This window comes from Microcaecilia unicolor, chromosome 11, assembly GCF_901765095.1.
Source record: "Microcaecilia unicolor chromosome 11, aMicUni1.1, whole genome shotgun sequence".
In the NCBI taxonomy this organism is placed as follows: Eukaryota; Metazoa; Chordata; class Amphibia; order Gymnophiona; family Siphonopidae; genus Microcaecilia; species Microcaecilia unicolor.
The window spans coordinates 82,027,382-82,051,205 of record NC_044041.1 but is presented as its reverse complement, the minus strand read 5'-3'; the positions used below and the strand labels follow the sequence as shown (position 1 = coordinate 82,051,205).

The window sequence follows — 23,824 nt, the reverse complement described above, 5'->3', positions numbered from 1 at the left end:
CTGTTTTGAACCTGTATTTTTTTTACTTTTTTTTTTAAATGCATCGGCTATTTCCACAGTTCATTTTAGCTTTTTAACTGTAATTTTTGTTTCAAACATATGAGCTATGTATAGGTGAATATGATCCATCAACCTTATAAGGTTAGCGGATGTTTAATGCATGTCTTTACTTCCTTTTCCTCCCCACTGGTAAATACTTTCCATATTTTTCACCTTTTTTAAAGAAACTATGAACGGCACAGAAGTCATTTTGGACGCTTTATTTAGTGATGTCATCCTTTTAATATTCATGTACGTATACGTCTATAAATGGCATGTTTTTGAAGTTAGCGGACATTTTGCCATCCTTGCAGAGGGCAGTATTTTCTACTGTTTAGAACGCCACCGACTCACGGAGTCAAGGTAAGCTTTTAGTATTACTTTAATTCAGCGCACTGTTTGGCATTTAGAATTTAACATTGTTCAGCCTATAGTATTTTTTTTCCCTTGCACTGATCAGCATGTAGAACTTAGCATTGTTTAGTCTTCCGCAGCTGACGAGTTCATGCCCCCTTAGAAGTTTAATATTAACGTTGGAAGGCGTTATATATTACATATACATTTTTATATTTTCCAGAATTCTCATTGTATTCTTTTTACTATGCATTAACATCTTTCATTTTGAATCTCACGTGATTTTTATGCATACTTGCTATTGCATGAATGTACGCGTCAACCAATGGCGGCACTTTTAAAATTAAAGTATGCTATGAGGACTTTTCGACTTGCATATGTTGTATTGAGTGGTTAAAATTTTAAACCTGTTTTGACGTGTATCCCTTTTTTCTGTGAAGTGTTTACAAAAGCATTGCGATATACCCTAATGAATCTTTTTTCTCGGTTTAATATAGACACGCTATAGAAACATCATGTTTTTAATCCAGAACATTTTGCAGTATCCCTTTAGAAAATGATGTCATTTACATCTAATATGTAGATTGAATATGGATACTATTCAGTTTCTATGGGTTTATTGTGGACTATATCATAATGATAAGATTCATTTTAGCTTTGCTCCTCATGTCGGAGTGGTTTGTAAAGCCTCACTTTTAGGCTCTTTGCAAATGTCGGTGTTTCTTGATAAGGTTTGATAAGGTTTTTTTTATATTTGGATTATATATGATTTGCTTTATAGCTTAGCATTTTTATGACATCAATAATATGCAATTTCTATATATGTATCATCATTTATTTACCAATTACTATGAGATTCACATGTCTCTATTCAATTTTATTATGCGATTTATATGATCCTGTTTAAATTTATCAGACCATGTATTTTGATTATTGAATTTATCAATTCTTTTCTTAAGTTTTCAGTGCTGATGATCTCTCATACTATTCATATTTATGCTCTTTTTGTTGCATTTACTATGTTCTTTTTATCATTTATTTGTTTATATTATCTATATAAAATTATCCTCCTTTTTCCTCTTTTTTATGTATTATTAATTTTTATATATATATTAACATTTATTTAATGAGCGTTATTTGTTTCTGTTTAAGAACCCCTGAGGAAGGCTCGAGAGCCAAAACACGGCCCGGGTTGGGTTCATTATGTCTACATAATAAACTGCTGTTGATTTTCTTGGACCTTGTGGTTCGCTTCTTCCACTCTTGTGAACTAGCACAAATTAAGTAGCCTAATTTTAGCATTTTCTGAATATTGGGCCCAGAATTAATACAAGCACCAACCCTTTCTGAAAAGCTTAATGTGCCTCCTTTAATTTCTGTGCACTGATTGTATGGTTGTGCACACAAAAATCTACCAACACTGGAAGATCTCCATGCCTGGGACTCACCACATTGGCCATCTTAGCGCAGGACTTCAACGTCTGGATAGCAAAAGATGAAGCCACATTCTCCATGGACACACCATTAACCATAACAATTCTATCCCGTGTCCTGGAGAACACATACAAAAGTAATCAACATTATCTCCATCACTAATAAGTAAAGGAGATTAACTGAACCCCCAAAGGCTCTAAGGCTTCCTGAGCTGTCATGTCATGCCACCAACTCCTTCCCCTCTCCCATGTCTATCACAACCTGAGCTACAACCAATGCAGCAACCTGAAAGTAACAAGTTCTATAACCTCATCTCAGTCCTTGAAAAACCCAGTCACTCACAAAACAAGTCCATCAAATACTTACTGCAGTCTTCCATCTGCCGGTCCACCACGCACCACATCGGAAACAATAACAGCATTATCTCCATTATTGCCAATCGGGCGGTCCCTCCCACCTGATATGGCAATTCCAAAGCCCCTCCGAGGATCCTGATAATAAACCAATAAAGTTATGTTTTGCACGGTATGAGTGAAAGATGCAACAGGCAGGATCCTGAACAGCCAGGTTAGCACGTGTCAGGTACTTCTCTCCCCTAGAATGAACCATACTGTGAAGTTCTGGGAAGCTACTTATAGGACAGTGCTGAAATGGAAGAGGACACTCAAATTACCAAAATACTAGAACAATATTTGATCGATCAACCCTTCTCAGCCTTAAAAATAGAGAATATCCCTCCCCACAGAAAAAAAACAAAACAGCAGCTTCAACCTGCCCTCCCCCACCCTGTCCCTAACTAGGGCTGGTCTTAGGCAGGGGCAACAGGGGCGGTCACACAGGGCCTCGCACTCCTAGGGGCCCCACATCTCTGGCACGTCTGTCCTTCTGTCTCGGAACACCTCCCTGCTCCATACCTTAATGCGCATCCATATTTCAGTAGAGTATCAGGCAGCGGCAGCGATTTTCATATCCTATCAGCTGCCGAGCCCAGAGCCTCCTCGCTGCTGCGTCCTGCCCCCTTTTGATGTCACTTCCTGCTTCCGCAAGGGCGGGATGCAGCAGCAAGGAGGCTTTGGGTTCAGCAGCTGACGGGATATGAAAATTGCTGTCGCTGTCTGCCGCTCTCTACTGAAACGTGGTAGATGCATATCAAGGTATGGGGCGAGGTGGGGTTCCGAGAGCTCTAAACCGCCTTTTAAACTGATAAATTATGGCTTATGGTGGCAGGTGTGGGTAGGAAGGGGAGGGCAGGCGAAGGCGGGGGGGCCCACTGAACTGGTCTGCACACGCTGCCTGTTAATACAGAAGGAAAAATATCAGTCTTACCCTAGTCAGTGTCACAGTGTACTGCTCCCAAATGGTCATCTCCTCCATGTCCGAAACCTGCATGTTACAAGAAGCGTGTTAACTCAGCAGTGGACTTGGTTTGTGTCTTTCTACCAGCTCACACCCAGGGACAGCAGAACATTGCACAGAAGGATTTTACACCCTCACTGGCTCAGAGCCTACTACAGTGGAAGTAGTTCATCTAGAGTGTACATAAGGTCACAGCCCTCTCACTAATCAGCATGAATTTGTTGCATATTGGGGTACACTGCAAGGCACTTTCCCCTAATCATGTGCAAACCAATGAATGGGGTCAGTCCTCAGGATGAGTCTCCAGAAAGGTTCAATCTTGTTAGAATAATCACTTCCAGCCCCTGGGTAAACAGCAGGTTAAATGGTACCAGACAATAAACCAAACTGCTACATTCATGTTTCTAATGTATCCCCTACTCACAACACATTCTCTCATAATACCTGAATGGACTGGTAGCCATGTGTTCAGGAACCGCAGAATGACCTGTACTGAACAAGGAGGCTCTTTTCTGCCTTCTTAAAGTAAGCAATGGCTTAATCTTTCCCTTCTTTTGTGCAAGGTCCCCTCCCTCCTCACAAATGCATATCTGGAATTTTTGTGTGGATCCAGAGGGTGTGTGCACAGCTGGAGACACACCCTGTTCTGGGATGTAGTATGTGCAAAGCACAGCTGGAAGCCCATTTTCATTGTTTGCTGCTTCAAAATAGCAAGAGGCAGGAACCATCAGACCCCTCTGTGCTCATTAAGCATGCAGGTAAACTATACCAGAACAGAGCTGTGTGATCTCATAATTTGAACATCAAGGCCCTCATGATCAAAAGCCCCGCGCTGTTCCAAACAACACCCTAAAAATAGCACCGGGACAGCACAGGGCTTTTCTGCATCGATGATCAAAGATAATGCATGCAAATCTAAGCAGCGCTATTATCTTTGATTATCATGTTTTAGTGCAGGAGAATTGCGCCTGAGCATGCGCTCAGCACAATCCTCCCGCACTTGTTTGACAGGTCTGGGCTGTCAAAAGCCCAAACCTGTCAAACAGCCTACCAAGGCCTGAACAACAAGGGCTGGAGGACCGAAAAACATGTCTCCAGCCCCCCCCCCCCCAAACCCCCAGAAAACCTCGAGGCCGCCGCCGCCACTGGCCAAACCCTCTCCCACCCAGCGACGGGGGGGCCGGAGGTCCGGTGGACCTCCGGTCCCCCCGACGATCCGACCCCCTCCATGCCCAGGGAGGGCTGGAGATCCGGTGGGTCTCCAGCCCCCCCCCCCCCGAACCCCCATAAATCGTGGTGGCTGCCTCCAGCCAAACGCTGTCCCACCCTACCACCCTCCCACCCAGCGACGGGGGGGCTGGAGGTTCGGTGGGTCTCCAGCCCCCCCAAACCCCCAGAAATCGTTGTGGCCGCCTCTGGCCAAAGGCTATCACACAATGTTATCCATCAACGGGGGGGGGGAGGGGGGGCTGGAGGTCCGGTGGACCTCCAGCCCACCACAACTCCTCCCCTCCAGCGTTCTCCATTGAATCCCTGGTGGTCCGTGGTGACCCTCCCTCCCGGCAGGCCCCCCTACCTTTCGTTGGAGGAGGGACGCAGCCTGCCTGCCTCCCTCCTCTTCCTGTCGATGCTGCTGCAAAATGGCGGCACCCAGCCCCGCCCATTGCATCCTGGGATGCGCTGGGCGGGGCTGCAGACCATGTAAGGGAGCAATTCCCTTACATGGTCTGCAGCCCCGCCCAGCGCAAACCAGGATGCAATGGGCGGGGCTGGGCGCCGCCATTTTGCAGCGGCGTCGACAGGAAGAGGAGGGAGGCAGGCAGGCTGCATCCCTCCTCCAACGAAAGGTAGGGGGGCCTGCCGGGAGGGTCACCATGGACCACCAGGGATTCAATGGAGAACGCTGGGGGGGGGGAAGGAGTTGGGGTGGGCTGGAGGTCCGTGGACCTCCAGCCCCCACCCCACCCCCGTCGATGGATAACAGTGTGTGATAGCCTTTGGCCGGAGGCGGCCACGATTTCTGGGGGTTTGGGGGGCTGGAGACCCACCGAACCTCAAGCCTCCCCCCCCCCCCCGTCGCTGGGTGGGAGGGTGGGACAGCGTTTGGCCGGAGACGGCCACCACGATTTCTGGGGGTTCGGGGGGGGGGCTGGAGACCCACCGGATCTCCAGCCCTCCCTGGGCATGGAGGGGGTCGGATCGTCGGGGGGACTGGAGGTCCACCGGACCTCCAGTCTCCTGTTTGCGTTTGCCTTGGGGGGGAACGGGGGCCTGCCAGCATGCAACTGCATGCTGGACAGGGCTCACCATTCCTCCCCAATGATCCGCAAAGTCTAACGCCAGCTCAGAGCTGGCATTGATTTTGCTGCGGCCAGCGACCCAATCTTTGGCGCGCTGGCCACTGATCATTGGGGGTGAATGCATTAAGCGCTGATTAGCATGCATTTGCAAGCTAATTGCGCTAGAAACCCTGTTTAGCATGCATTTGCATGCTACTTGCGCTAAGAGCCCTCGAGTGCGTTGTTTCAGGCGCTCGAGGGCTCTGATCATGGGTGGGCAGCAAACTCCGCCACTAGTATGGCGTTAACAGCCTCTAGCGCCGGAGTTTGCTTTTGATCATGAGGGCCTAAGGGAGCTGCAGGCAGGAATTTGGTGCAGTGATGTGCCTGTATGTGCATCAGGGAATCCCTCACCTGGAATAGCTGGGGATGCTGTGGATTGGGGTGAACTATGGGAGGATTCAGTACTGATGTACCCAGTATGGAATCAGAGACCAGATGAACCCCACAGACAGATTACAGAGAAAATAAACTGTAACATTTTGGGTAAATCTCTGAAGAGCAGAGAGCACCACGCATAACAGAATATTTACGCATATGGAGATGCAAGACTCTGCTTCCAGCACAAAAAGGCTGGTTTCAAATATAAATTAGAATAATAGTTAAAAATATTTTCTGCCATGTGCCAGAAAAGTACAGTTCTACTGCTGAAGGCAAGCAGCAAGTACAGCACTAGCTGGGGGCATCAGACCGGTATAGCACCAACTGGGTGAATGCCCGACTGGCATGGCAGTCAGGAGGCTATTGGGGAAGGATGATAAAAGAGTTAGATTTTTTTTTCCTCTGGGGAGGATGCCTGGTGAGAAGAACAGTCAGCAACTTCAAGCACAAAATGACAAAGCTGAAGTGCTCCCTGGAGAAATCAATGCTTCACCAGCACCTGATTGAAACAGGAGCTTGGACAGTAGGTGGGCAAAGAGAGCGCCATGGCATTGGTTATACAAGTACAAGACCCTGCCAGCCTAACCAAGAGGCTCCTAATAGAGAGGATGGGGGGAGGGGCCCTTTTGTATCATGCCTATAATCCACCACGCCCATGGACTATCAAGTCTTCCAAACCAATCCATCTTTCTGCCATCCTGACTGTACAATGTTACTGTGCCCCCTACTGGCCAGGTTCTGTACAGTGGGGCATCAGTACCCAAGAGAGAATCCTCAACGGGCTCGGATCCACATCTTTTGTTCTTAGCTGTCATAGAGGGGAATAATCAAACGGCGCCGGCGAAATACATGACCGGCGATGTATTTTGGCGGCACCACAAACAGCTGGCCAGACCCGTTTTTTCGAAAAAGATGGCCGGCCATCTTTTGTTTCGATAATACGGTTCCGGCCAGCCAAATGCTTTGAATTTGGCCGGCGTTTGAGATGGCCGGCTTCGTTTTTTAGCGATAATGGAAAGTTATGTCAGCCATCTCAAACCCCGGCCAAATTCAAGGCATTTGACCGTGGGAGGAGCCAGCACTTTTAGTGCACTGGCCCCCCTGACATGCCAGGACACCAACCGGGCTCCCTAGGGGTCACTGCGGTGGACTTCAGAAAAGCTCCCATGTGCATAGCTCCCTTACTTTGGGAGCTGAGCCCCCCAACCCCCCCCCCCCCCCCCGAAAAAAACCCCACTACCCACAAATGTACTGCACCCACTAAAACTGCTCCAGGGACTTGCATACAGCCTCTAGGACTTATTGCTGCTGTATAACTTTGGCACAGCAGTTAACACCTGAAGACTAATCTCTCTGAAAAAGTCCTTTCTTGAAATAACCACATTTACTCACAGTTAACTGCAGATCAGAGGTTGTGTCCCACTGGCAAAGAGTCCCCTGGTACTAAGATTAGCAGTAGGTCAGAGCTGGCACAATGGTGTACAATGCCCTCTTTCAGCAATATTCAAGGTAAGAACTACGTTCTCTGACGTGGGTAACATAGAAAAGGGATCTAAAACTGTCTTACAAAAATGGCCACTACCGCATGGACTACAACAGGAAACAAAACAGGGCACACTCTGAACCAGTAAGCAGGGAGAAAGCACCAGGGGAGTAGAGCCTACCAACTACGAATACCTACACCCACCACAATGCATTGCTGATGTGACTCTGCAGTGCAAATAACAGAAAAGGTGCCACACTCACCCCAGAGCCACATCACAAGCAGGCAAAGGCTGTCGGAGGACAGAACATATTCTGCTGTCATGGAGATGGGTACGTCATTTGAGGCTAACAAAAAAGTATTTGTAACCTGTTTTTTATGCTGGGAGGGGGTTAGTGACCACTGGGGGAGTACAGGGAGGTCATCCCCGATTCCTTCCGGTGGTCATGTGGTCAGTTCGGCCACCTTTTTGAAGCTTGGACCTGAAAAAAAGGGACCAAGTAAAAGCGGCCAAATGCTCTTCATCGCCGGGTTTTTTTTTTCCATTACTAGTAAAAGAGGCCCGTTTCAGATCAAATGAAACGGGTGCTAGCAAGGTATTCGTCGCCAACACCCCCCCCCCCCTCCCTGGCCAACCCCTTCGTTATTATTCCATTGCTCCGCCCCCGTCATGACGTTTGACGTGAGGGCGGGGCCCGGAGCGATTTCCCACCCCCCCCCACCTCCCTCCCTGCCAACCCCTTTGTTGTTCTGCCATTTCTCCGCCCTCGAGGGCGGGGCCCGGAGCGATTTCCCACCCCCCCCATGCCTCCCTACCTCCCTCCCCGCCAACCCCTTCGTTGTTCTGCCATTGCTCCGCCCTCGAGGGCGGGGCCCAGAGCGATTTTGGTGGCTTCACCACCAGGAACCTTCGAACCTTTTTGAAGGAAGTCAGGGCTTGGCTTCACTGACGTCAGTGTCCTCAGAACGTTGAGGGTGAGTTTTATTATAGTAGATGGGCTAAAGACGGCCATTTCGTAACCCCGCCCATGTCCCGCCTTCGCGTCACTGCCAACAGGCCCCCTTGAACTTTCGCCGGCTCTGCGATGGGAAAGCGGCGATGGTGTCAAAATAGCGGCTTTCGATTATACCGATTTGGCCGCTTTTGCGAGATCGCCGGCCATCTCCCGATTTGTGTCGGAAGATGGCCGGCGATCACTTTCGAAAATGAGCTGGATATTCATCTTATCTAGCTTTTTTTGTTGTTGTTTTTTTATAAAAAGTCCAAACATGTTATTGAATTTTTATAAACAAAATAAAACCGAGAATTATATAAAACATAAAATATGTTACTTAAGGACAGTTACATCCCTTTCCCATGAAGGTTTTTGGGGGAAGTTGAATAAATTGGTGGTAGCTGTGATAGGCAACTTTTAAAATGTAATACATAGAAATAAAACACCACCCCCTCCCACACCAAAAACAAAAAAAAGAGAGAAAAAAAGTTACCCCTTTTTTATTGGCCTAACAATACATTTTAACCATCTTTTAAAGAAAGGCAATGCCTTTTTCTTCAGGGAAAGTTGAAAAATCCTACCTAAATCAAGTTAATCAGCACCCTATGGAGTGGAGGAATAGCCTAATGGTTACAGCACTGGGCTCAGAAAAGGGAGAGTCAGGATTCAAATCCTATTTTGGCTCCTTGTGATCCTGGACAAGTCATTTAATTTAACCCTCCAAATTGTGAACCTTCCAGGGACAGAAAAATATCTAGTGAGTGTACCTGAATAGAATTCACTTAAGCTACAATGAAAAATGCGTAAGCTAAATCTAAAATCCCTCCCCTTCCTGGGTGTCCCTTCCTACCAGAAATTCCCCTTGCCTTAACCCCTTTGCCTCAGTCTGTGATGGCATCAGACCCTCCCCTTGCTTTACCTACCTCGTTTTCTAATCTTGCACCTTACCTTACATGCCTAGGTCCAGCTATCTCTCCCAGTGTAAGAGCCATTACCTGAGATGATTTTACTATGTGGAGAGGACACACAACTCCAGGCCAGCAGCACAAAACAGCCCCACAAATCCAGACAAGAAGGAACTTGCCTGAAATCGGACAGCCATGTCCTCTCCAGGGCACAGCTCACTGACTCCAGCCCTGCTCTGAAGCTAGGTGCCTCTCCTTAGAGAATCCCAGCCTAGCACTGGCAGAAAGTGGTAAAGGATAAGACGCCTGCAGCTGCTCAGTTGCCCATGTTTTGTTCTCTTTCCCAGGTAGGCTGTAGTGTTACACCTGCTCCTTTCCTTCCTGTCCCTGTTGCTCCACTCAGAGTCCTGCCCACTGCTGACGCTGCAGGGTGGCCTGGCTGCTGTCCCAGGAGGGCAGGGCAGTCAAAAGAGGCGGAAAGGGATTCCAGTCAGGGATGTATTCACATAATCCACTCACATCCTGTAAATAAAATTCCAGTCCAGGGGTTACCTGTCTCCAATCACAGGTGTAGACTTTGCTTGGTTTCAAGGTTTCAAACAGGTAAAGAAATCTCTGGGAAACTAAGAGGGTCCATGCAGTAAAATGTATACTAGGTTTTGTGCACTGGTTAGCTCAGGTTTACTTTTATGGGGGAACAATGCAAAAAAAAAATTTGCACACAAGCTACTCATGTAAAAAGCCTTGCATAAACTCCAGCTCAGAGCACATTTAAATCCATGCTAATAGAGCTATTAGCTATTCAACTCACAATCAGAGAAGTGCGCAGAAGACCAAAAGGCTGAGCTAAAATGCCAGGACTTTAATAAAAGATCTGAGGAGGCGTAAAAAGTTAGCTCATTCTGCGATCAACATTAAGCCTGTTTCTTCTCATTACTGTGAGCAAATACTGTAAAACCTGCAACTTTTTTTCTGGCTTCCATAAAGCTCATGGGTGAAAAAAGAAAGAAAGAAAAAAAAAAAAGCTAAGGGGAGGCATGGCAGAACAAAGAGTGAAGTGCTAAGACTGTTGAGAATTGCATGGATGCCCAGGTCTGAGCACAAAGAAAAAAAAAAAAGGCACATGCAACTTGCGTAGCTAATACCATCTGCACCTGTTGGAATACTGTCAATAAAAATCAGTGAAAATGGGAACCAGATTATTCTTTTAATATACTCAGCGACTGAATACGAGGGAAAACCCGACACAGCTATGTTTCGGCACAACACGTGCCTGCCTCAGGGGTGTAAACTCTAGTATGGAAATGCCAGATGTTAAGAAATGAAATCAGTAACAGGTTCTGTATTTAATGATTCTCAATGTGCACCTTAAGTAAAGTTCAGTGAGCAAAAACGATCGGAGCCATAAAGCGCAAAGCGTCTCGCTGAAAAAATGCTGGAATACTAGTCTGACCATCATTTTTGCGATACCAATATTTCTGCACAGAATAGCATTCCAGCACACATTCAGTTCTGAGTGCAGATTTGTGCGCACGGTAGACCCAGGGGCCCACGCCATCTGGTGCACTTTGCCAGGTCAGCGCACATTTTGAACTGGGCTCATTTGTATACCACAGTACAGTCTTGGTTATCTGACCTTCGCTAATCCGACCGTCCAGCATATCTGACAGACACTCCTCCTCCTACCCCCCGGTGATGTCATCATCAGCTCTAACTTGTTTTGGTCTAAATAAAACGTTTTTGGTAAGAGAATTTTTGAAAATCAGGAACTTTGTGCCTTTGTTTTATGCACTGTTTGAGGGGTTACCATTGTTTTACATATTATCTGACTTTTCATTTATCTGACAATGGGTCAGTCCCATTTAGGTCAGATAATTGAGACTGTACATATATACTATCTGCTACCTCATTTGCTTATTTCTGATCTGAGGAAGAAGGGCAACCTTCGAAAGCTAATCAAGAAATGTATTATGTCCAATAAAAAAGGTATCATCTTATTTTCTTTTCCATGTTTTATTTTGTTTGATTTCTATTGATATCCACTGAGAAGCAAAACATAGGCGTTGCTGTGTGCTAAGTATCAGTGCACGGCTCTAACAGAGGATGCTACATCATCCCCAGAAAGTGATTAATGGATTTCCAAACACAGGATTCCCCAAGTGGAACTGATTTATGGAATAGATGAATACATCGTTATAGTAATGAAGTTTGTATAACACCCTAAGCCTAGGAGCTTCACAGGAAATTACATGCACATATATTGAGTCCATGCCTCAGACAGCTTACAATACAAATGTAGAGAGGTGTGGTAGCCGTGTTAGTCCACTTTTAAAGGTAATCCATAGAAACAAAACAAAATAAAACATGGAAAAGAAAATGAGATGATACCTTTTTTATTGGACATAACTTAATACATTTCTTAAAGAAATGTATTAAGTTATGTCCAATAAAAAAGGTATCATCTTATTTTCTTTTCCATGTTTTATTTTGTTTTATTTCTATTGAATACAAATGTATTATCTGAGGCCACAGGACAACATGACTTCCTCAAAATTATGATGCACATCAGTGGCAGAAGCAAGATTTGAATTCAGGTCACCTAGTTCCCAGTCCGTTACTCTGGGGTCCTTTTACCAAGCTGCGGTAAAATGTTTTTGACAAGCACTGAGGACCCCTTTTAGTGCAGTAGGTAAAAGGCTGTTTAAAATTTTTTTTTATTAAATGGCTGTGCGACATGTGAAGCTCTTGCCGTATGGCCATTTCAGGGGGAGCACTTACCGCTACCCATTGAGGTAGCAGTAAGGGCTCCCATGCTAACCTGGCGGTAACTAGGCAGCATGCGGCACTGCCTGATTACCGCCAGGTAAACCCCAGCGGTACAAAAATTAAAAAAAAAAATTTTTTGAAGGGTTACTGTAAACAATTTTTATTGAACAAGGAAATAAAGTACAAGAATTCAAACAGAAACACGTGGTGTTCAATATTTTATAATTTTTCACGTCTGACCCAAACTCCCCACCTCCCACCCCACCCTTCATATTCAACATATTTCAAGATTGTGAAGATTATAAATCTTTAGCTGGATCAAAAAAAACTAAACATCAAATAATCAAACGACTAAGTAAAGCTATCAAACTGATACAGAATGATGAACATACAAAAATAAAGCATTTATTTATTACATTTGTATCCCACATTTTCCCACCTATTTGCAGGCTCAATGTGGCTTACAATTTTCCGTCATGACTTATGTCATTTCAGAATGCATATACAATTGGTAATATATATAGAACATGAATGCTAAATGAACAGTCAGGCAAAAAAAGGGAAAATATACAAATGGTTTCACATATTGAACATGGATTGCACATTAAAATTTAGATCTGCTTTACTGAATCACACCCCATTCCCACCCTACTGTAACCATTCCTTTAAGCTACAACAGAGATGACCCCTTGTCTGGACTCTTATGACCCCAGGACATCATTGGAATGATAACATCTACTTTCCTAACCCCCCTCCCCACTCCACCCAGGCAGAGAACCTCAAAGCAACCTTTTTACCAAACTTTTTGTCTTAGGAAACACTTGGGAGCCTATTGAATACAGCACTTCTTGTTTTATGGGAAATATTTGGCAAATAATTCCAGATAGAGATAAAGGCCCTTCTCCTTGGGGAAGTCCGAGCTGCCCATCCTTCCCAAAGCACTAACTCATGGAATCTGTTTCTCCAATACCAAAAAGAGGGAGGTTCTTCTTGCATCCAATACTTTATACATTTTTTTCAAATAAAAATATTTTTGTAGCGCCGGAAATGGCGCATGCTGAGGGCGGTACTTCCGATTTAGCAAGTGGTAAGCCTGCATTGGGCTTACCCCTGCTTAGTAAAAGATCCCCTCTAAGCATTAAGTCACCTGCTCTACTCAGCCACAGCTCTGTCCAACCTGAACACAAATGAACTCCCAACACTTCAAGGAGCTACAGCAACGAGGGACATTCTGTCAAGTCACAAATGCAAGGGCTAGACTAACTGTAGATAGAATGTATTTGGATACAGGCAGCAGATGATGTTTTGTATATTCCTGAGAATCTAGCATGTGATGTTTTTGTTCTTTCCTGAGAAAGTAGCAGAATAGCAGGTGATGTTTGTACATTCCTGAGCAGGTTCACGAGCTGTTCATGTAGAGTTGTTCTTGTAAGCAATGCATGATCATGGTTGTGTAAGCAAAATGTAACCAATAGTAATGATAATACATGTAATATCCATGAATATTCATAGAGTATATAAGAAGGGGATTGACTCCCAAATAAAGAGTTTTTTTGCCCAGACACACGAGAGGAGAGTTATTTTGCAACATCTGGTGATCCCCGACGTGATCGGTGAAAACGTGACGTACTTACTACGACTGGAACAGTCAGCGCGCCATTCCTTCTACGGAACACTGTAAGTATGGGGGGAAATTTAACATCATCACATAAACAACATGCACAGGAGCTATATACTATAACGCAAAGATATGGTTCCTCCCGAAATCCAATAACTCTTAAAGATATAGAGCGTTTAATTGAGGAAATAGTTTGTCAATGTCCCTGGTATCCAGAGAAGGGATCATTCGATCCTCAAACATGGGAAAAGATAGGGCAGCAGTTTCGTTTAGAGCCTAGAGTTTCGACTCCTATATTATTGACTTGGAGAGAGATATATTCTACTATAGTAATTCTCTCTTCTGGATTGACAGGCATTACTAACGAAAATATATCCAACAAATTGCCAGGCAAGACCTGGTCTCTTTTACCTCCCGCGACTCTTGGACCTACACCTTCTCCTCCTTCTTGTCGGCTGGCCACCGATATGGGAAGGGAAGAGCAAAACAAAACTCCTGACTTTACTACTACTACCCCTAATAAACCAATTGAAAATATCCAAAACAACAACGCTAATGATAGCGTTATTATTACCAAAACACCAAAGAGCGTAGAACGACCTAGTTTAATTCAATTAGGTATACAGCAAGCACGAAAAAATGGTGAATTCATTTGGAACGATGATCTATGGGATAATTCGGAACCTAATCCTAATTTATACCCAGTTACTAGAACTACAACAATAGAGGCAGGGAACGAAACACATCATGCAGAATGGACTGCTCTACCTTATCAAGTTTTGAGAGAATTACGTAGAGCTATCGTAGAATCAGGTTTAAAAAGTTCATTTGTTCAAGGCATGATAGAAGGGATTAGTAACGGTTACTTAATGACTCCAAAAGATTGGAAAGACCTTTTCCGTATGCTGTTAACTCCTGCGCAATATGTAGTGTGGGATAATGAATATAAGCAAGCAGCACAACTTATCACTGGGACTAATTTGGTGCCTGATCAAATTTATGGATCGGGACCATTTTCAACCCTTGATATGCAAATTCAACAAAACGATACCTGTTTTCAAGCCATAGGCACTTGTATCTTGCGAGCATTTAAAAGAACACCAGAAGGGAATAAACCAACAAAATCTTTTGCATCAATTAAACAGGGTGCAACCGAATCTTACCTTCAATTTGTTAATCGATTGCAGGAAGCTGTAACTAGGCAAATTGATAATCTTGATGCGCAAACAGAGTTATTGATTAAATTAGCCCAAGAAAATGCAAATTCAGATTGCAAAAAGGCATTGCAGACTGTAGCTCATCGCCCAGGAATTACTTTAGCAGATTTATTGAGCGCATGTGCAGATGTGGGGACTCATGGTTATTCTATGAATTTGTTAGCAGGAGCTATACAAAAAGGTAATAAGCCACAGGGGACGTGTTTTAATTGTAAGAAACCAGGACATTTTCGAGCTCAGTGTAGAGCCCCAGGAGGGGGTGCCAACTTTGCAAAAGGACCTTCTCGACCTTCTCGAAAATGTCCTTGATGTCAAAAAGGATATCATTGGGCCAATCAATGTCGCTCTAATCCAATTAATTCCACACCGCCACCCCCAAAAAACTTTGCTCCGGGTTAACTCCTAACCTCGGTCCAAAGGGAGTGCAAGGGTCTTTTGCTCATAGTACTACTGCTACACAAGGTAGTGCAGGAATTGACCTTATTGCAGCGGAATGTAAAACTGCCATCTTACCTCATGAAGTTTTGGTATATAATACTACCTTTAAAGGACCCATTCCAGCGGCTACTGTAGGTTTAGTATTACCTCGCTCCTCTGCATCGAAGGCAGGTATTCATGTTATCCCTGGAGTTATTGATGCTGATTACACAGGCATTGTTAAAATTCAAGTATGGTCCTCATCACCTTTAACAATTTCTCCCGGGGACTCGTGGGCACAATTAATTATTTTACCATATTTTACAGCACCTATTCTTTCTACTGTCTCTCGTACAGGGGGCTTTGGATCTACGCGACAGGTAAGTGCAGTTTTAAAACCGGTTTCTAATGCACGACCCACTGCTCAATTTTTATTGCAACAAAAGCCCTTTGTTGGTATATTAGATACCGGGGCGGATGTTTCTGTCATAGCTTATAAACAATGGCCTGTGGAATGGCCCATTGAAGATACTTCACATGTGACAGGAATAGGGGGAACTCAGTCAGCCTCCCAAAGTTCTCAATGGTTATCTATTACAGATCCTAACGATACCAAGGTTCTAGGACATATTAAGCCCTGTATTTTACAAGTACCCTTTAATTTATGGGGTCGTGACCTTTTGGAACAATTAGATGCATCATTGATCCTACCTGATTAACAGTTCATAAATATGTCTTTTTCTCTTCCTTTGGAATGGAAAACTGACAAACCTGTTTGGGTAGAGCAGTGGCCGATTACCAGAGAAAAACTGTTGATTTTACATCAATTGGTGGAAGAACAATTACAATTAAATCACATTGAGCCTACCAATTCTCCATATAATACTCCGGTATTTGTGATCAAGAAAAAATCCGGAAAATGGAGATTTTTACATGACCTACGAGCTATTAATGCGATTTTAGAACCAATGGGCCCGTTACAATGTGGTATTCCAAATCCTAATTTGATTCCTTATGATTATCAATTAGCTATTATAGATCTGAAGGATTGTTTTTTTTCAATTCCTCTCCAGGAAAAAGATTATAAATACTTTGCTTTTACTGTACCTGTTTACAATAATGGCACGTCAAATTTACCTCTCCACAAACCTCTGCTCAACGTTCAGAGCTTGCTGCCATCATCCTGGCTCTTTCTTTATTTTCAGATCAACCACTGAATCTTATTGTTGACAGTCAATATTGTGCTAATCTTGTCCGTCGCATGCCCGACAGTTATGTATCATTCAAAATGGATGCCTCTTTTTATGCTTTACTGTTAACCCTCCAAGGTTACTTGGAGAATCGCCTTTCTTCTCTCTTTATAGGTCATATCCGCAGTCATCAACCTTTTCCTGGTGGTCTGTCTGAAGGGAATGCTCGAGCGGATCGCCATCTTCATTTTTTCTCCACAGCACACTGCAGTCATGAACTTCATCATCAAAATGCACCTAGCCTAGCTCGCCAGTTTCAAATTTCTTTAGAAGAAGCTAGAGCTATTATCAAAAATTGCCCCTGCTTATACTTCCACCTCCTTACAGGAGTTCCTGACCCTCTGGCATATTGAGCACCTTTTTGGTATCCCCTATAACTCCACTGGTCAAGCTATTGTTGAACGTGCTAATCGCACACTGAAAACTGCTTTAAGTAATCTGACTACAAAAAAAGACGGTATTCTCCGTCATAGAGTAAGCATTGATGAATGCTTAGCACAAATCCTTTACACACTGAATCATCTCAATCTCATCAATAATCCTGCTACAAAAACTTTTTCTTCCAGATTTGAACAACATTTTCGTACTCCTGCCCCACCTTTATCTCGTCCTTTGGTCATATACCGACAACTACCTTCTGATCAGTGGAGTTCCCCTGTGCCTCTCCTTACCTGGGGTCGTGGTTACGCTGCTGTTCAAACAGATTCTGGCCCGGTGTGGATTCCAGCAAAGTGGGTGAAACCTCATGTCGTGGCATCAAGGTCTTCACAACCCAATTCCCAATTTCACACTCACCCTTCAAGGACCGCAGATGCAAACACGCAAACGGTCAGTGACTCGTCAACCTAATGCTCCTGTTACTTGGGGACAAATTAAAGCCTTGAGTCAACAAGCTACAGAGACTTTAGAAAAAGCTCATATTGAAAAGACTGATGATAACTTCGTAGTGGCTATTATTGCAGCGCTTAATGCTAATTCCATTACATTGCTTCTACTGTGTTGTTGTTTGTACATACCTTGTGGACAGTCACAATTACTTCCCACAAAAAATATTTGGGAAGCGTTTGCAATTTCACTGAACCAAACTGATTTCTGTCTTTCTCATCAAAAGGCAGTTGGAGAAGTTTTGGCAACTTGCCTGATTCCAGTATGTCATGATCCTAAAGATATGCAAAATGATACTTGGTTTTATTCACAGCTTCCTGTTAATTCATCCTATCGAAATGCTTCTTATGAATACCATAATTGGGGAACACAAACCCTGTTGCCGCCTACTTTGGCAATGCATGTGAGAACCAATCAAATAGCTAGTATCAATATGACATGTGCTCGTATGGTTAATTGTACCCGATCAAATTGTGTTAATTTTGGACCAACTTTGTTAAATTGTAGCTCCTACGAAAATGTTTCATATATTTATAAATTTACTCATTTACCCCCTGGCTGGTTTTGGTCATGTGGAATGTATACCTTTAATTATATTCCAGCTAATATATCTGATGGTACTACATGCTGTCTAAGTCGACTCACTATGGTACTTCCCAGTAAACATATTTTATTTTCTAACTCCTCACATATGCGATCCAAGCGTATGACCCTTGCTGCCAATTGCAATGATAATGTTAAATTTCTGAGTCAAACTGAATATCTGGCACTTGCATTTTCATTAATAGGTGTCCCTGCATTGGCAGCGGCAAATGCAAAAAATATTCGTGAATTAGCCTGTTGGGCAATTAAATCAATCAATGCAACCTCCACTGCTATTAGTTTACTTAATGCTGAGCAACAGCAATTACGTCATGGAGTTTTACAAAATCGAGCAGCCATTGATTATCTTTTATTACTTAACCATCATGGTTGCGAAGAGTTTCAGGACATGTGCTGTTTTAATTTATCTGACAATTCAAAGGCCATTGACAAACAATTAGCTTTCCTACGGAATTTAACTACTCATATTACTATTCATAATAACCTACTCTCTGATGTATGGGATCAATTGTGGCAATGGATCCCTTGGACCTGGCTCCGCCCTATTATCCAGTATTTAGTCATTGGTATTTTTGTTTTCACTATTTTTTGCTGTTGTATACAATGCATTCCTAACCTTTTTTCTTTATGTTTTCCTCGTCCATTCGCTCCAACACGTCACTCTGCTCAATATGTTTATAAGCTATTACAAACATCTCCACCTCCATCTCCAGCTGGCACACCACGGAGATTTCATTAAAAAAAAAAAAAAAAAAAAAAAAAAAAAGGTGGAGATGTAGATAGAATGTATTTGGATACAGGCAGCAGATGATGTTTTGTATATTCCTGAGAATCTAGCATGTGATGTTTTTGTTCTTTCCTGAGAAAGTAGCAGAATAGCAGGTGATGTTTGTACATTCCTGAGCAGGTTCACGAGCTGTTCATGTAGAGTTGTTCTTGTAAGCAATGCATGATCATGGTTGTGTAAGCAAAATGTAACCAATAGTAATGATAATACATGTAATATCCATGAATATTCATAGAGTATATAAGAAGGGGATTGACTCCCAAATAAAGAGTTTTTTTGCCCAGACACACGAGAGGAGAGTTATTTTGCAACAACTAACATTTATTGAATTTAGTGCTCATGTTTTCACAGGTAGCTCAAGGCAACTTACAGTAAGTTATTTCCCTGTCCAGAGGGTTTACAGTCTAAGGACCTCATTTATTAATGCAAAATAAGAAGCTCCATTATTTTTCTATTTATGGTTTATTTTGTTTACTCTACCACTTTTCCTATTAATATAACAAATCGGTTTACAATACCAAATAACAGAAAGGAACTCCATTGTATTATAGTAAAGAAATAATAAAAGTAAAAGAAAGCACATCTTTGGTCACACAATGGCAAGGACAAATCAAACTCATTATACATATAAAAGTATCTCATTTTCTCCAAACGCACAGTTGCAAAAAGATATTCACCATACAAATCTAGACAGGAAGGAATTGTCAAACCTTCAAAGACCATCATACCCCCCCCCCCCCCCCCATCACCGAAGGCCAGTAAAAATTAGGAGGAGAATTTTATAAAAGTAATCTCCACATATTAAAGGCCTCTTTATCCCGCGAATGTACGTTATGATAAAAATGTGTTCTGGGGTGGAGTTTGCGTAGACGGCAGGTGGACTCATGATTTATAAAATATCTGCATATATTTACACCTGCCGTTGAGCAGGTGTGACATGTACACAAGTTGACTTATTAGTGATTTAGCTGGAATTTTACTGGTATTTTATAACACATAGGCGCTATCTGGAGCTATGCTTAATTCACAGAGGGGCCCTTTTACTAAGCTGCGGTAAGAGGGGGCCTGTGCTACCATCAACGCGTGTTTTTGATGCACATGAGGCCCCCTTTTACCGCAGTGGGTAAAGTCTGTCTTTCTGGGAAGAAACACTTTCTGTGTGGCCATTTCAGGGGGGGGGGGCCCTTACCATCACCCATTGAGATGGTGGTAAGGGCTCCCACACTGACCGGGCAGCATGTGGCGCTGCCCCATTACCACCAGTTAACTTCTAGTGCTACAAAAATAAGATGTATTTTTGTAGCGCCGGAAAAGGCACACGCTAGGGGGAGAACTACTGCCGGGATCCTGTGATAGTTCCGTATTGGCATGCGGTAAGTCCGAGGTGGGCTTAGAAAAAGGGTCCCTAAGTAAATGAGGTCCTAGGTTTGTACCTGAAGCAATGGTAACTTGACTTTCCCCAAGGTGACAAGGAGAGACACTAGGATTTGAGCTCTGGCTTTCACTGCTCCTTCTCCACAGTAAGAGGTCATGACTTTCAGCAGTTTTTTTAAAGAGGAGTAGCCTAGTGGTTAGTGCAGTGGACTTTGATTCTGGGGAACTGAGTTCGATTCCCACTGCAGCTCCTTGTGACTCTGGGCAAGTCACTTAACCCTCCATTGCCCCTGGTACAAAATAAGTACCTGAATATATGTAAACCGCTTTGAATGTAGTTGCAAAAAAACCTCAGAAAGGCGGTATATCAAGTCCCATTTCCCTTTCCCTTTATCCATTCTCTCCCAGCTCAGTCAGAACCAGTGCTGGAGTCTAGCACCATACCCGGGGCTTTTTCCACTATTAATAAGTTGATATTTAGCCCTTGACCGCAAAAGATAACTACTTAAGTTCTATCTTTAAGCAGTTCAGCTTATGCAGTCGAGGGCTGAATATTGTTCCTAACTAAATAAGCTTTAGTCAGCAGTGGGGCAGTGGGGCGGTGGGGGTGGTCCGTCCCGGGTGCACACTGCAGGGGGAGTGCAGGCAGCAGCCGCATGGCTGTCTGCTCCACCGGTTCCCTGCTCCCTCTGATGTTACTTCCTGTTCTGGGGCAGAGGGAGCAGGGAACTGGCGGAGCCGACAGCCAAGCGACTGCTCCCAGCAACCCAGGAGGTAAGAGCAATGCACCCAGGGGGGAGGGTGTTTGGAGGTGATGCACCGGGGGGACGGACGGACGGACAGACAATGCTGCACCCAGTGGGGGAGGGGGATATGATGCTGCACCCAAGGGGGGTGCGCAGCGTTGATCCGCCCCGGGTGGCAGTCGACCAAGGCACACCACTGGCTTTAGTGGCCAACCTAGGATATTCAATGCCGTAGCTCGGACATGGCCAGTCATTGAATATCCGGAAATGCAGCTGGTTCCTAGCCTGGTCACTGCAGTAACATGTCCGAGGCTGAAGCTTGTATCCATAGGTGCCAGATCTGTGGGAACAACGGGAGCTTGAATAACCAATATTGAACAAACTCTTTTAGTGTGTCCAGGAAGGGGTCATTTTCATTGTGTTTTAGCCCCCCCCCCCCCCTTCAAAATCAGTTGCTTTATGATGGGCTCTAAATATGACCAATCAGGAGTGACCTTTGACCTTGTCTGCCTCCCCTCCCTCCAGGGGCTGTGAATACTGCCTGTATAAAATCCCCAGCCCCGGCTAATTTGGGAATAAAATTGTGGATCTCCACATGGCAGTACATAGCACTACCACTGAGTCGGCCATCTTCTCATAAGAAAACACCGCAGATAAGAAAACAAGAGGGGTGGAAAGGGAAAGGAAAACTGAAGGAGTTTGATATTCACCTTTCTGCGCTTACAGTCGAAGGGTTTACATATTATATAAAGGTACTTAGTTTGTACCTGAGGCAATAGAGGGTTAAGTGACCTGCCTAGAATCACAAGGCGCTGCACTAGGAACTGAACCCAGTTCCCCTGGTTCTCAGACCACTGCACTAACCGTTAGGTTACTCCTCCTCTGCATAAAGGTGGGGCAGGGCAGTACTGCACAGTATTATTCTTTGAAGTTAGCCAGGTGGAGTGCCTATTCAAAGGTCCTGGGGAGAACACTGTGCTTTGAATTTTAAACCTTAAAATATACTTTTTTTATTTTAAAACTCATAGTGTAAAGATCTCCCCACACGCCATACGATACTGAAAATCACACAGACCGAAGACAGAAATCCAAGAACCCAGTTCCTGATTGGCAGATCTAGTGCCCAGCTGCTCACCCGGCTCTCGTTACCAAGATGCAATCCGCTGCCTCAGTTCACATTGATTTTATTCCACTCTCTAGACAGCTTCTGCTGACAGATTACAGAATTATGTTATCACAACAGGTCCTTATTACTCTACCACCAAAAAGTAAAATGTCTGAGATAGACAATGCTAGGATATGCGCCCTCAATCTCAGGACACAGAAACAGAGAAAAATGAAGGCAGATGACGACCATATGGCCTATCCAGTCTGCCCATCTATGCCATCTACTCTCCCTTCCTAGACCCAGTGTACTTGTCCCAAGCTTGCTTGAATTCAAATACAGTTTTTGTCTCCACCACCTGCACCAGGAGACCATTCCATGAATTCACCACCCTTTCCATAAGAAACTATTTCCTGAGATCAATGCCGAGTCTATCCTCTTTCACCTTCATCCTATGCCCCTTCATTCCAAAGTTTCCTCTCAAGTGAAAGAAACTCACCTCCTGTGCATTTACGCCATGGAGGTATTTAAATGTCTGTATCATATCTCCGGCCTTTCCTCCAAAGTATACATATTGAGATCTTGAAGTCTGTCCCCATACGCTTTATGATGAAGACTACTGACCATTTTAGTAGCTGTCATTTGGACAGAGTCCATCCTTATATCTTTTTGATATAAGTGTGCTCTCCAGAATTGTACACAATATTCTACACGAGGTCTCATCAGAGTCTTATACAGAGGTATCATCACCTCCTTTTTCCTACTGGCCACTCCTCTCCCTATACACCGAAACATCCTTCTAGCTTTCACCGTTGTCTTTTCTACCTGTTTAGCCACCTTAAGATCATCACATATGATCACACCCCAAGTCATGCACAAAAGGTTTTTCACTCCCTAAACTGTACTGTTCCCTTGGGGTTTTGCAGCCCAAATGCATGACCTGACATTTCTTAGCATTAAATCTTAGCTGCCAAATTCTGACTCATTCTTCAAGCTTTGCTAGGTCCTTCCTCATGCTATCCACACCATCGGGGTGTCTACCCTATTGCTGATTTTGGTGTTATCCGCAAAGAGGCAAACCTTACCAGACAGCCCCTCAGCAGTATCGCTTCCAAAAATGTTAAAACGAACAGGCTCAAGAACTGAACCTTGTGGCACATCACCGGTAACATCCCTTTCCTCAGAATGAGCTCCTTTTACCACTACCCTCTGCCATCTTCCACTCAACCAATTCCTAACCCAGTCTGTCACTTTAGGACCCATACTGAGGGCATTCAGTTTATTAATTAGACATCTGTGTGGAACTGTGTCAAAGGATTTGCTAAAATCTAAATACACCATATCTAGCGCTCTCCCTCGATCCATCTCTCTGGTCACCCAGTCAAAGACATTGATCAGATTTGTCTGACAAGACCTGCCCTCTAGAAAAACCATGTTGCCTCGGGTCCTGTAATCCACTGGATTCCAGAAACTTCACTATTCTCTGTTTTAAAAGCAACCAACCCTACCAGACGTACAAAAAAGTCAGCAGGAAAGCATTCTGCAGGCACCATCACAGATCTCTGGGTAAAGGTTTCTGTATTTACCCTCCTCCCCTCCGATTGGCTAAACAGCTAGCATATATGAGAAATTCTCACCCCGCTGAAGACTCTGGCGCTAATGGGACTGGTACCTAGTGTTCAGGATTATCAGTCATGGTTGATCCTTTCCTCCCACTGTTTGTGTAGCAGGGAGGGAGTTTCTAGTCCTGGGGTTTACTTAGCTGATAAG

At 44.1% G+C, this 23,824-nt stretch overlaps 1 protein-coding gene across 3 annotated transcripts in view; it reads right to left on the bottom strand.

The window, feature by feature from the left end:
• TJP3 (tight junction protein 3) overlaps positions 1 to 23,824 on the bottom strand; it is a 78,979-nt gene that overhangs the window by 33,468 nt on the left and 21,687 nt on the right. For 2 of the 3 annotated variants that reach the window (XR_003943809.1, XM_030218988.1), the window contains exons 1-4: positions 9,466 to 9,668; positions 3,154 to 3,210; positions 2,194 to 2,318; positions 1,842 to 1,944 (exon numbers count right to left, since the gene is read on the bottom strand). Coding sequence is in view for 2 of the 3 variants with exons in the window: in XM_030218988.1 (XP_030074848.1) it covers positions 1,842 to 1,944; positions 2,194 to 2,318; positions 3,154 to 3,210; positions 9,466 to 9,483 (303 nt within the window). In the remaining variant the exon portion in view is untranslated. Of the gene's footprint in view, positions 1 to 1,841; positions 1,945 to 2,193; positions 2,319 to 3,153; positions 3,211 to 9,465; positions 9,669 to 23,824 lie in introns of those variants that run through there. The other variant, XM_030218989.1, reaches the window with a different exon arrangement.